This window comes from Lontra canadensis, unplaced genomic scaffold, assembly GCF_010015895.1.
Source record: "Lontra canadensis isolate GAN:19392208 unplaced genomic scaffold, GSC_riverotter_1.0 scaffold35, whole genome shotgun sequence".
NCBI classification, from domain to species: Eukaryota; Metazoa; Chordata; class Mammalia; order Carnivora; family Mustelidae; genus Lontra; species Lontra canadensis.
Genome location: NW_022631029.1, coordinates 5,021,163 through 5,034,546, shown reverse-complemented (window position 1 = coordinate 5,034,546; position 13,384 = coordinate 5,021,163). Strand labels below are relative to the sequence as shown.

At 43.0% G+C, this 13,384-nt stretch overlaps 1 protein-coding gene across 2 annotated transcripts in view; it reads right to left on the bottom strand.

Moving 5' to 3' along the window:
* Positions 1-13,384, bottom strand: part of SACM1L (SAC1 like phosphatidylinositide phosphatase) — a 59,382-nt gene that overhangs the window by 37,846 nt on the left and 8,152 nt on the right. Inside the window, exon 2 of one of the 2 annotated variants that reach the window (XM_032867831.1) lies at positions 2,642-2,739. In XM_032867831.1, coding sequence (XP_032723722.1) covers positions 2,642-2,739 — 98 coding nt within the window. Of the gene's footprint in view, positions 1-2,641; positions 2,740-13,384 lie in introns of those variants that run through there. The other variant, XM_032867832.1, reaches the window with a different exon arrangement.

The window sequence follows — 13,384 nt, the reverse complement described above, 5'->3', positions numbered from 1 at the left end:
AAAAACTAAGTCCATGTCCATTTAAGGGAACTAGAAAGTTAATGGGGAAGAAGGCACGAATTTAACACCAATATGCAACTAATGGAACCCAAACAGAGACTTGCACATCCACCTGTACAAATACGGAAAACGGAGGCAAGACCAAAGGGACGAAGGAGGAAGGAAACTCAGGTGTGCAGGGAGCCAACAACATTAACTGCGACTTTACCAATAGTGTCCTTAATAATAAAAAAAGTATCTTCGATTATATGGTTCATTTCGTAACTGTTAAACTTTAAGTCAACGTGTTTCACAAAACACATCGACAGAACTCCAGGGAATAATGCCCCGGAGTGGGGGAGGTAAGGGTCCCCATCAAAGGAGCTCATTCTGCTGCAGACACGCACGTGTCCCCTCTCTTCCGTCTCCCAGAGTCCTAAGGCACGAGTCTCTGAGGAGGCCTACGGGGGAACAAAGCTGCTCCGTGGTTTCATTCACGACTCCCAGACTCATGCGGCCGTACACTTTTTCTTTCACAGTTTCCTTACTATCCCGGAACTCATTCTGAAACACTGCTGTCAACCCAAGTGCTGTTTCTTAAAGGCAGTCCCGTTGTGCTGCGTAAAGTAATTCTGAAGAAGGTCTGAAGCTCACTACTGTTTCTCTCGGTGACTCGACTTACTTAGCAACGCTATGCTGCAATTAACGAACACCACGGATGCAGCAAAAAGCTTAGAGAAAATCCTGAATGTATCGAGATCGTCTGAGAAACCTGAATGTACTATTTATGGAGAGAGCTCCACGTTACGCCAACTGGCGTATAATAACAATAAAACTGACAATTCCTAAGAATACGTATTAGTTTTTCATGGAAGGAAAAAATAAGAATCCTCTTTCCATGGCAATGGTCTGCATTCCCAATGGCTAAAAAAAGAAAAGAAAAGAAAAAGAACAAGTTGCAGAGCAACTGTGAGTACTGTGTGTGAGTCAGCCCCTCATCACCACTGGCTTCGGGTCAAAGTATTTCTTCAAGTGTTTACTGATGACTACTTGGTGTCCTTTTTACATCCAAACTATTGGTGACCTTTAGCACTGTCCCGTCTAATGGGTCTGCAATCTCTACCTACAAACAAATGTCACTGAAAGGTCAAAAATAATTGAAAGCACATCCGTGCTAAAGCTTTTATAGGACACCGGGTTGTAGCAACACGGTCTAAAGAAGTAGTGTTACTAGACTTTAGAAGTGTCCTAACATTGGTCAAAACCAATCAGCTCTCTTGAGAAAGCAGCCACCAACCAACAGACATAGGAAATGCCAAATTATCAAACTAAGACCACTAATTCCATCTGGTCAAAGGGAAACTATATATGGTACTTCCCAGAATAACCAGATAACTAAGAAAATAGAAATTTAGAGCCATCCCCTTCTTATACATTACTATCCTATTCAAAGTATTTTCATATTTTACTTTATCTATTCAAAGGATATTTACACTGACTGAATTCCTACTCTGCGGTTACTCAAATACTGTACTTAAAAAAAAGACGGAGGGGCGCCCGAGTGACTCAGTCGGTTAAGTGTCTGCCTTAGGCTCAGGTCATGATCCCGGGGTCCTGAGATCGAGCCCCACATTAGGCTCCCTGCTTGGTGGAGAGAGCCTGCTTCTCCCTCTCCCTCTGCTGCTTCCCCTGCTTGTGCTTGCTCTCTCTCTGTCAAATGAATAAATAAAATCTTAAAAAGAAAAAAAAAGAAAAAACTTTCTAGAGGTAAATATTTAAACACATGAAATATGAAATTCTAAATGTTATATCATGCGGTACACTAATTTATCAACAAAATTATTTCACTTTTAATCAGAAATCAGTATACTGTTTATTTGGGGGAAAAATTATTTTTCACACACTAGAGAAGCAAAACCGAAATATAACTGGAGAGACAGACAAGATATAGACAGAAAAAGCTTAGAAACATTACTTGCCTACAATACAAGTTTTAGTCAATGATACATACATATACGTATTTTTTTCATTTATTAAATTATACTCAGTCGTGAATATTTCCAAAACCTAAAGCAGCTGTTAAAATTCCACACACTTGGGATGCCTGGGTGGCTCAGCTGGTTAAGCAGCTGCCTTCGGCTCAGGTCATGATCCCAGCATCCTGGGATCGAGTCCCACATCGGGCTCCTTGCTCATCCGGGAGCCTGCTTCTCCCTCTGCCTCTGCCTGCCATTCTGTCTGCCTGTGCTCGCTCTCTACCTCTCTCTCTCTGACAAATAAATAAATAAAATCTTTAAAAAAAAAAAAATTCCACACACTTAATGCTCAAACAACTTTCTCGCCCTCAAATACCTTAAGTCTCACAGCTAGAAAGGAACTGACCTCAACAAAACCGATCCTGTTAAAGTACAGATAAGGGAAGAAAAAAAGAAATAATTATGTTTTTAAATCCTTACAGATAGTAAAACTTTCGAGATCATTCCTCCTTTTTAGAATAAAGGAGGAAGCATAAAACAAAAGGCATAAAAATCAAATGAGGCGGCAGGAATTCAAATTTATAAGACGAGACTCAGAGCCACACACGGCTACACCCCCGATCCATTTACAGAGTCTCTCTGGGCTGCTCCTGCCCCCGCCCCGTCCCCCCACTGCTGAGAGCTACCTGACAGGGTAACTTCCGTGGACACACGGTCAATGACAAGTACGTCGTCCGCTCCGTCATCACAGGCTTCCACATAAAATTTTTCAGGTGTGACGTGCCTAAGAAGAAATTAAAAACCATAAATAACCACAGCAGATGAAATGCAGGCTTCTTTAAAAAAAAAAAAAAAACTATTTATCATAACAGTTTCTGCATTGCTTAAATCTGACATCAAATTGATTTCCCAGCTACTGAATAAATGTTTTTGCTGTCCTGATGCATTCCCGGCAATGGTTTTCACTGGTGCACTAAGCTCACAAGGTTTGCTGTAAAACCAGTTTGACTTACACAAGAAAATCATATGAAACTCTAACTTACTACATTCAACACAGTGCAGAAGGTAGCACATTAGTGAGGAACCCGGTCCATAGAACTAGGCTACCTGTGCTGTGTGAACTCAGGCAAGTTACTCATCCTCTTTGTTTAGTTCCCTTATTCATAAAACAGGGATAATATCAGATAATCGAACAACATGGTTGTGAGGATAAAATGAGCTCAGAACAACATCTGACACATAGGAAGGAAGATGTATTAGCTAAAAATACTAAGAAATACAAATAAAATATTTCCAGGAAATTGTTTAAAGTAAACTATTTTAAAGGTGCCTAGGGGCGCCTGGGTGGCTCAGTGGGTTAAAGCCTCTGCCTTCAGCTCAGGTCATGATCCCATGGTCCTGGAATGGAGCCCAGCATCAGGCTCCCTGCTCATCAGGGGTCCTGGGATAGAGCCCCGCACAGCCTGCCTCCCTTCCTCTCTCTCTACCTGCCTCTCTGCCTACTTGTGATTGCTGTCAAATAAATAAATAAAATCTTTAAATAAATAAAGGTGCCTGGGTGGCTCACTGGGTTAAGCCTCTGCCCTAGGCTCAGGTCATGATCCCAGGGTCCTGGGATCCAGCCCCATATCAGGCTCTCTACTCAGCAGGGAGCCTACCTCTTCCTCTCTCTCTGCCGACCACTCCCCCTACTTGTTGTTCTATCAAATAAATAAATAAAATCATTAAATTTTTTAAAATAAACTACTTTAACATTTGGGTGTTTTGTTTTTGTTGTTAGAATACCATATTAAAAAAACAAGAATGAGGGCAGAAGAAAACTCATTCTGCAAAATAAGAAATAAAGGGGGTAAAAATCAGGATTGGGACAGACTATTTGGAGCGGATGCAACTCTGTAACCAGGGTCCAATAAAAACCACACTTTTTGGTTCCTCAGAAGAACACGTGGGTAACTCGCGAGCAGGGAGCTCGAGGTCCAAGGTCCTGGGCTGCTTCCGGCAACAGTAACCCCTACACAAACAAGACAGTGAAAACAGGGCAGCCCAGCTGGGGCTCTTGTGACCCTCCAGGAGCTGACCAGGTCTGGGGAAGGAAGCAGTTTTCTTTCTGTGGGGTCTTCTGTTTTGTTTTGTTTGTATTTTCCAGGAACTAATATTTACTGTCTTAAGCCTCCTTTGAAAGAATTTCTGTCTGTGCAGCAACCAATCTGAGGGCTTTTTCCTTTCCTCTTAAATTCTACTTCCTCTATTCCATTGGCCCTGCCTGTGAAAAATCATACACAGATCCCCACAACCATCACCGACATCGTTTCGGACACACAGATGGCATTTCCGCTACCTGGGATTACAGGAACAAGTCCCACAGCGGACCAGACGGTACTGAACATTTCGGACGACAAGCTCTCAACTCTTAAGGATCCAAATGCAACTTACATCCTCTTATAGTTCATCTATAACTAACTCTTTAATATGGGGCTAGTTTCCTCAAGGGGCTGGAGGGTGGGTTGCTAAGAGAATGAAAATCCATCAGTTTTAATACAAGTCAAGCAAAATACAACAAAGACAAATCTGCTTTAAATATGGGAGTCTTGGAGTGCCTGGTTGGCTCAGTGGGTTAAGCCTCTGCCTTCAGCTCAGGTCATGATCTCAGGGTCCTGGGATTGAGCCCCACATAGGGCTTTCTGCTCAGCAGGGAGCCTGCTCTCACCTCTCTCTCTGCCTATTTGTGACCTCTGTCTGTCAAATAAATAAAATCTTTAAAAATATAGATATATGGGTTTGAGTCTTCAACTCAAACCAAATACAAGAGTTCATTCCTTTCTATAACACCCAATAGCATTCCAGTGGATCTGTTTATCCATTCACTTGCTGCTGGACATTTGAGCTGCTTCTGGTTTGGGGTATTATGAATGAAGGTTCTGCAAACATTCCTGTATGGGTCTGAGGCAGACGTACCCCTCCATTTCTCCTAGGTGACTCCCTGGAGGTGGAAAGGCTGGATCTCATGGGAGTTATGGGTTTAACTTCCACAAAGGGGAAAAGGGCAAGGCTGCTGAAACTTTCTAGGGTGACAGAGGTGTTCACCATCTTGGTACTGGTGATGGTTTTGTGGGTGTAAAAATACGTCAACATGTGTAATACTACTGTACACTTGAAATATGTGGAGTTTACTGTCTGCCCAAATATACTTCCAATAGAGTTTTGTATTTTTTTTGAGAGGTCCTGAAACCAATGAAAACGAATAAAGCAAATTTCCAGACAATCAACTCATAAGGTAGTTATCTCTAGTCTTCAATCATGAAAACCAAACCAAACCAAACCAATATGCCAGTCCTTGTCCGCAGATGTCATGCACCAGCGTGAACCGCTCGCTAAGAGTGAGTCAATAAATGTGCTGAAAGCATTACACAAGCATTAGGGGCTGGGAGGCAGGGGAGAGAGAAAAAATAACAAACAGGAAAAAAATTTCAATAAAAAAAAGAGACCTCAAAACCAAGACTTCTTTATAATCTATAAAAGCTTTCAAAGAAAGTGCTGTCTCCCAAGCAGAAGCCATTGTGACAAGCCCCCTCCTGAGGGCCACCCCCATCTTAGAGAGGCAGACAGCATAGATGCCTGGCGGCATTCTTTGAGGCTGAAACAGGCTTAGGACCTGAAAGAGTGCCGGTGGCTGGAGCTACATGGGAACATCCTGTCCCACCTCTGATGTCTGAAGAAACTCCAGGAGATCTTTTCACAAGATTCAAATGAATAACAGAGAATCTATCCTCTGTTCTCTTACTTCTAAAATAATGATTACAGCATTGCTAAAGAGCGGTCCATTACCAATGCTGCTTCAGTGTTAAGTCGACCCCCAAAGACATGTTCTAGGCCCAGCAGTGAGCGCCAAAGCAACCACCCATGATCGTGGTCAGTCAACAAACACATGGGGGCCTTGTTTAGATGGGAAATCAAAAATGATGGTTAGGGTTTCAAGCTGAAGGCCCAGAAAGAATTTTTGAGATGTCTTTGGTGCAAAAAAATGGTTTTATTAAAGCATGGGGACAGGACCCGTGGACAGAAAGAGCTGCACTGGGGTCAAGAGGAATGGGGAGGGGGTTAGGGATAGTGAGACTTACAGAACTCTCTAAGGAATTCTGGAAGCATGGTTTCCAGGATCCTGAGGGGGCTAGCTCTTGTTGGGAAAGGTTGTCTATTACTGTTTAGTAAACCCTCAGTCATGAGACCCTTCAGATGTATATTGGTGGGTCATGATTGGAGGATGTATCTTGGGGGCGGGGGAGGGGGACTAAGATATAAAGGGCCACATTTAAGCAAGAGGCTTAGAACCTGACCAAGGCAAAGGGCTTACAGTGACCATCAAGCCGAATGCAAAGACGCAATGCAAACAGGTTTATGAAACGACTCAGTCCAAAATAGCCATAGGGCCTTACTAACCACTGAGCTACTCACAACCAGGCACAGTGATATCCCCATACTCCCTCACTCCGCCCTCACCCCTGCCTTGCAGCAAAAAGCCTCTCCTCTACTGCCCTGTCCGCCACTTCCCTGTGGTGTACTCGATAAACTTCTCTCTCTTTTGTTCTGTCTTGGGTGAATTCTCTCACTGGCCCCCACTGCCAGGCCCCACCTGATGTGGACACCCCACAGTCGCAGCCCTTCATTAAGCCTGGGGATGAGACCGCTCATCCTAACTGCCTCACAGACAGCAGGAACTAAATGAGCACTTATGAAGTACTTTTGCAAAGAATAAAAGGTCTGCCTCATAGGTGTAATAACTATCATTAACAAAAACATCACTTAACAGAGAAGAAGGGAGAAAAGTTGCAAATTTTCATGACAGGACCAAAAAAGTTATTTACTTCACACTTTAAAGAAATAATACTGTTGAAGGTTCTGATATCTTTGCCACATGGGCCACCTCTGAACAATCTGGTTTTGATAGGAAGATACTGGAATCATACTTTATCCTCTAAACATATATCCCCAAAGTTCAAGACCATATGAAACAGAGCTCTGATTTATCAAAAAACAAATATTCCAGCATAATAATGTGAACAAAAATTATGAATGAATGTCTTTCTTGATTTATTTGTAAATGTGACTCTATAACAAGAAAAAAGCTTTTAGTACAAAAGACAATGTTAGCTCTAAGAAGCCTGCATGAAATGCTGGTGATCCCTAGCTACTTCTTCCAGTAATCATTTTTACTTTGCATAGTTAAGAGTTTAAACAATTAAGGGCACCTGGGTGGTTCAGTCTGTTAAGTGTCTTCATGATCCCAGGGTTCTAGGATCCAGCCCCTCAGCAGGGAGTCTGCTTCTCCTTCTCTCTGCTCATGCACTTGCTCCCTCTCTCTGTCTCTCTCAAATAAATATTTTTTAAATATTGAGTTTGAACAATTAAACCGGATACAGAATGTGCTGGAATTTAAACTGTATCATAGAAGTGTCTGTGGTAGACTGCATCCTAAAGATGTCCCCCGCCAAGATTCCCATCTCCTGATTACTCATTCACTCTAGGTACTGCCCTGAGGATGGAATAAGGTTACTAATCAACTGGCCTTAAAACAGGATTATCTTGGGTAGTCAGGGCCCAGTGGAATCACAGTCATCACAGGAGCCCATAAAAGCAGAAGAGGAAAGAAGAGCCAGTCAGAGAGGTGCAGCAGAAGGGGAACAAGAAAGTTCGGGAAGGAGATGGATTTGATCAATTGTTGACGGCTCCTGAGATGCTGCGGCCACATACAAGGACAGCAGAGAAGCTTCTAGAAACTAAGAGTGGTCCCATGCTGACAGCCAGCAAGGAAACAGGGACCTCAGTCCCACAACAGTCCCTGAGTGTTACTTTAACTATGCTCTGCATCCTGCTTAGGGACCTACGCTCCTCTCCATTCACAGCTGTGTTTGGAGGCACAGGGTTGGCACAATTCTCCCTGTGAAGGGTGTGTCACTTCTTGAATAACCAATGTTCCTATTCGTACAAAAAGATGACTAATGGACATACAATCTCAGAAATCAGATTCCTCCACGCTTTAATACAATGCACGAAACACGGAGCTTGCAGCTCAACAGCCAACAGAAGAAGGCATAGTGTTGGGGCACCTGGGTGGCTCAGTGGGTTAAAGCCTCTGCCTTTGGCTCAGGTCATGATCCCAGGGTCCTGGGATCGAGCCCCACATCGGGCTCTCTGCAGGGAGCCTGCTTCCCCCTCTCTTTGCCTGCCTCTCTGCCTACTTGAGATCTCTGTCAAATAAATAAATAAAATCTTTAAAAGAAGAAAAAGGCATAGTGTCTTCCCTCAGTGGCTCACCCTCTTATACGCTGACTACCTTTAGAGCTCTCTTTTTTTTTTTTTTGAAGATTTTATTTATGTATTCGAGAGAGAACACATAAGCAGGGAGAGGGGCAGAGGCAGAGGAGGAAGCAAACTCCCCACTGAGCAGGGAGCCCCACATAGGGCTTGATCCCAGGACCCTGGGACCTGAACTGAAAGCAGATGCCCAACCGAGTGAGCCACCCAGGCATCCCTGACTACCTTTATCTACATAAATGCATTTAAGCTCCTCACTTGCAAAACTTCTATAATGAAAATAAATTATTTGAATGAAATCATCTGAAAAGTCACACCTGTTTTCATATACAAGTTGTGGCGTGTAACCTAACAGATAACCTTTCTGTTACTGATAAAGTATACATTGTAAAATCCAGTGTTTATAGGAGAAGAGTCTATTAAAATTTATGTATGTAGGTATATATACAAAGTTATGTAAAATGTGTATGTACATATCTTTTGAAAATATATATGAAATAGGAATGCCCGGCTGGCCCAGTTGTAGATCATGCAATTCTTGATCTCAGGGTCGTGGTGTGAGCCCCATACTGGGTATAGAGATTACTTTAAAAAAATAAAAGGTTAGGGGCGCATGCGTGGCTCAAGTCATTTAAGCTTCTCACTCTTGATTTCAGCTCAGGTCATTATCTCAAGGTCATGAGACAGAGCCCCACATCTGGCTAGGCACTGGGCATGGAGCCTGCTTAAGATTCTCCCTCCCTCCCTCTCTCCCACTGCCCCTATTGGCCTCTCTACCCCACCTACTCTCTCTCTTTCTCTCTAAAAATAAAATAAAATAATAAACAAAAGGTTTAAATTATCTATGAAATAAAAAGTATCTCTATTATAAGCAATTAAAGTTTTTCCCCACTTGGTATTTAAACTTAAAACTGATGTGAAAAGTTCTGGGAACACTGATTAAATACACACATCTTGGATTAAGACTTTCAAGCATATACAAAAAAAGTAGAGAGCTGTTAAACTAAGCCTTTACTAATTGTCACATTCCTGATAATCACAAAGTTAGTGACTTCACTATGTCCTTAGAATCCTAAAAATTATAAAGTTAGAAACTGAAATTTCTTTTAGAAGAAGATGACACTGCTATAACACTTCTGGTCTGGACAGACACATTTGAAATGACAGATCAACTAATTAAAATTTTAACTGAAGTAGAAAGAAATGCATTTCCAAGAGTAAATTCCATCCATTAAAAAACTGATATTCTTTCAGAACATGGAATCTGGGGGGTACCAACAGGAGGGTGCAGCGCATGGGGCAGACACTAGTCATTCAAATGCAGGTCTGGAAGAGGGAAAGTGCTTGGAAATAGGCCAACTCGCTAAGTCACCACAGAGACTCATCGCCTGTGGGGTGAGAGCCAACAAAGCAAGCCAATTCCCGCAGCAGAAAGCTGAAAAGCCTCAAGCACCGGAAGGAAAAGGTAATAAGGACTGGGGTAGATAGGGGCGAGGTGGCTCAGAGTCTGTGTAAGTCGCTCAGATCCCTACCCAAACCTACAGCGGTGCCTGCCCACACACCCCCGGCCCCACCCCCACCCTGGGATTTAATGCTTAGAACAGTTCAACAGAAGATGCTCTAAGGCCTCCAGACATGAGGCACAGCTGAGGGCCAAGGAAAGAGCCAAGTCAAGTCAAGAGACAAAGAAGGTCTACTTAGACAATGGAAAACTCATCCAACCCTCTTTCTCTGCTAGACGCCCAGAATGCTGGCAGCCCAGCTCACACCACCCCTCTCCCGGAGCCCTCACAGAAGCTCTGAATACCATCTCTGAAGAAACTTGTTGTCCTGGAAGCAAAGACCAGCAACTGCTGACCTTGAGCTGCACCCCCTTTCGCTCTAAGAAAGAGCTGAGTCCCTGTGCGATCCCTCTAAAGCAAAGGCCACCAGTTTGTAAGTCCTGACCCACAAGCAGACCCTCCGATCAATTTTTAGTGCCTCTTTCTTCAACATGAAATGACAACCGAGGATCACCAGATATTAGGAAAGCTTCCATCACGTAAGAGAGAGTCTAAAACAGAATAAGAACGCTGGATAAAAAAAACTATGCCGAGAACAGACTACAACCTCAAAGCACACTTAAAATTGACGTGGCCCCAGACAGAAGACCTTGCATTCATGAAATAAGAACAAGAAAAGCACATTCAGAAAGCAAGAATGTATTCTTGGACTGAGAGCAGAAGTAATAATTTGACTACTGGACAGAAAGACTAGAAGAGAAAACTGAAGAACTCTCCTTGAGAACAGAATAAAAAGATAAGAGCTGTAGAACAGGAAAGCATAGGAAGAAAGGGGAGGAGGAATAGGGGAAGGGGGAAAGGAGGGAGGGAAGGAGGGGGAAAGAGAGAGGGGCCTGCTCCAGGATATTCAACATCAATTCAGCAGGAATTCCAAAAGAGCACACAAGGAAAAAAGGAAAGAACATATTTCAAAGAAATAGAGAAAACAAAACAAAAACAGTGAAAAACACACACATACACACACACACCGAGGCACATTAAGCATTAAAATTCAAAACACCACACAAAGACATTCCTAAAGTTTCCAGAAAAAGAAAAATAAAAAAGAAAGAAAGAAGCATTGAAATATTCAACAGTCACACTACTGGATTATTCAGCAACAACACACACTGCACGATTCAACAGCAGGTCTTCAAAATTCTACAGGATAATAATTTCTAATTGAGAATTCTATTAACCACACTATCCAAGTGTGAGGACAGAATGAAAACACCTTCAGATGTACAACATCTCAAGATACCTTTCTTAGAAGGAAAAGCCTATTTCACCAAAATGGAATGAATCAAGAGGTAGACTGAGAATCCAAAACAGGACGGAAGTGGAAAAAAATTCTCCTAACAAAGGGATTGTCCGGGACCATAGCTATGCAGTGAGCCTAAAGAAAAGCCAGTACGGATTAAAGCAGGGTGTACAGGGCTCCCAGAAGTAAATCTCAGAGAAGAAAATGAATTCATAGTTACCCAACGTGTTTCAGAGGAATTTTACTGCTGTCCCAGAGACTTAAGATTCATTAGCAACAGGTACATTTTTTTTTTTAAAGTCATGCAAAGGATGGGGCGCCTGAGTGGTTCAGTGGGTTAAGCCTCTGCCTTGAGCTCAGGTCATGAAGTCAGGATCCTGGGATCGAGCCCTAAATCGGGCTCTCTGCTCAGCGGGGAGCCTGCTTCCTCTCTATCTCTGCCTACTTGTGATCTCTCTCTCTCTCTGTGTCAAATAAATAAAATCTTAAAAAAATTTTTTTTTTTTTTAAAGTCATGCAAAGGAGGCCTGGATGGCTCAATGGGTTAAGCCTCTGCCTTCAGCTTAGGTCATGATCTCAGGGTCCTGGGGTCGAGCCCCACAACGGACTCTCTGCTCGGCGGGGAATCTGCTTCCTCCTCTCTCTCTGCCTGCCTCTCTGCCTACTTGTGATCTCTCTCTGTCTGTGTCAAATAAATAAATAAAACCTTTAAAAAAATTTAAAATAAAAATAAATAAAGTCATGCAAAGAAAAAGGAAAAAGGCACTTTTCAATTCCCGGAAAAGCAAACATTTTTACTGACTTCATTTGAACCCTATCTACATGAGCATAGCAATGTGAACACTGAGTATCTTACTATAAATATACTGAGAGAAGAAGGGAGAAAAAGAGGGAGAGGTATAAAAGCTGAAGTCTCATCCTCAGAAGTAGGAAGTCATCAGATAACTAAAACTGAAAAAATTCCAGAAGCAGCAGTACAAGCACACTGTTCAGAAACGTGGAGTAGAGGGGCATCTGGCTGTCTCCGTCACCGGAACATATGACTCTTAATCTCGGGTTAAAGTTCAAGTCCCATGCTGGGTACAGAGATCACTTAAAAAATATCATCTCTAAAACAAAGGAAGGAAGGAAGGAAGGAAGGAAGGAAGGAAGGAAGGAAGGAAGGAAGGAAGGAAAAAATACTAGAAGAGGGGCGCCTGGGTGGCTCAGTGCATTAAGCCTCTGCCTTTGGCTCAGGCCATCATCCAGGGTCCTGGGATCGAGCCCCGCATCGAGCACCGTATGGGGCTCTCTGCTCAGCAGGGAGCCTGTCTCCTCTCTCTCTCTGCCTGCCTCTCTGCCTACTTGTGCTCTCTCTCTCTCTCTCTGTCATAAATAAATAAAATATTTTTTAAAAATAAAATAAAATACTAGAAGGTACTGCTTAAAATGCTGAAAGTCAATGTCCGTGGGACAGTGGGAATTAGGAGTGCAGAACAGTGTTCTCTGTTATTATAAGCTCTATACACTGATGACTTTTAAAACATCCACAGGTATTATAGTAAAATAAAAAAGAAGTTTAAAAAATATGTTAAGGGGTACCTGGATGCTTTAGTTGGTTAAGCATCTGCCTTCGGCTCAGGTCATGATCCTGGGGTCCTGGGATCAGCCTGGTGCCCCTCCCACTCAGTGGGGAGTTTGCTTCTCCCTCTCCCTTCCCCCACCCCCCTGCTCTCTCACCAGCTCTAATAAATAAAATCTTTTATAAGTACATAAATAATGTGTTAAAATAACAAAAAAAAAAAAATAAGAGCAACTGTGGATCGAGATAGAGAGATCGGGCCCAACAAAGGCTCTAGGACGGTTGTTGGATCCTGCCGCTCAGAGAGATGCTGCTGGAATCCTGGTTGCTGGTGCTCCACCAGCCTGTTCTGCTAATGTTGTTGAAAACAGCTCAAGAACTGGAGCAGTGAAGATATGAACAGTGACCGCCACCTAATCAACATCTCTGAGCAGTCATGGTAAGTGATGACTCAGAATCCCACTAAAGATCGCAACAGGTGTCCTCTCAACTCAGAGTCGTCTACACATCCCTTCGCTTTCCTCTTCTTCCCACCACTCTTTAACTGCCCTTACTACTGACCTGAAGGATATGCACTTTACCCAGTAAATTGTATTCTGTGAGTTTTATGCTCTCCAGGTTTCATTTCAAAAGCTAATGAAATCAGAGGAGCCTGGGTGGCTCAGTCGTTAAAGGTCTGCCTTCCGCTCAGGTCATGATCCCAGAGACTTGGGATCCAGCCCCGCATCGGGCTCCTTGCTCAGTGGGGAGTCTG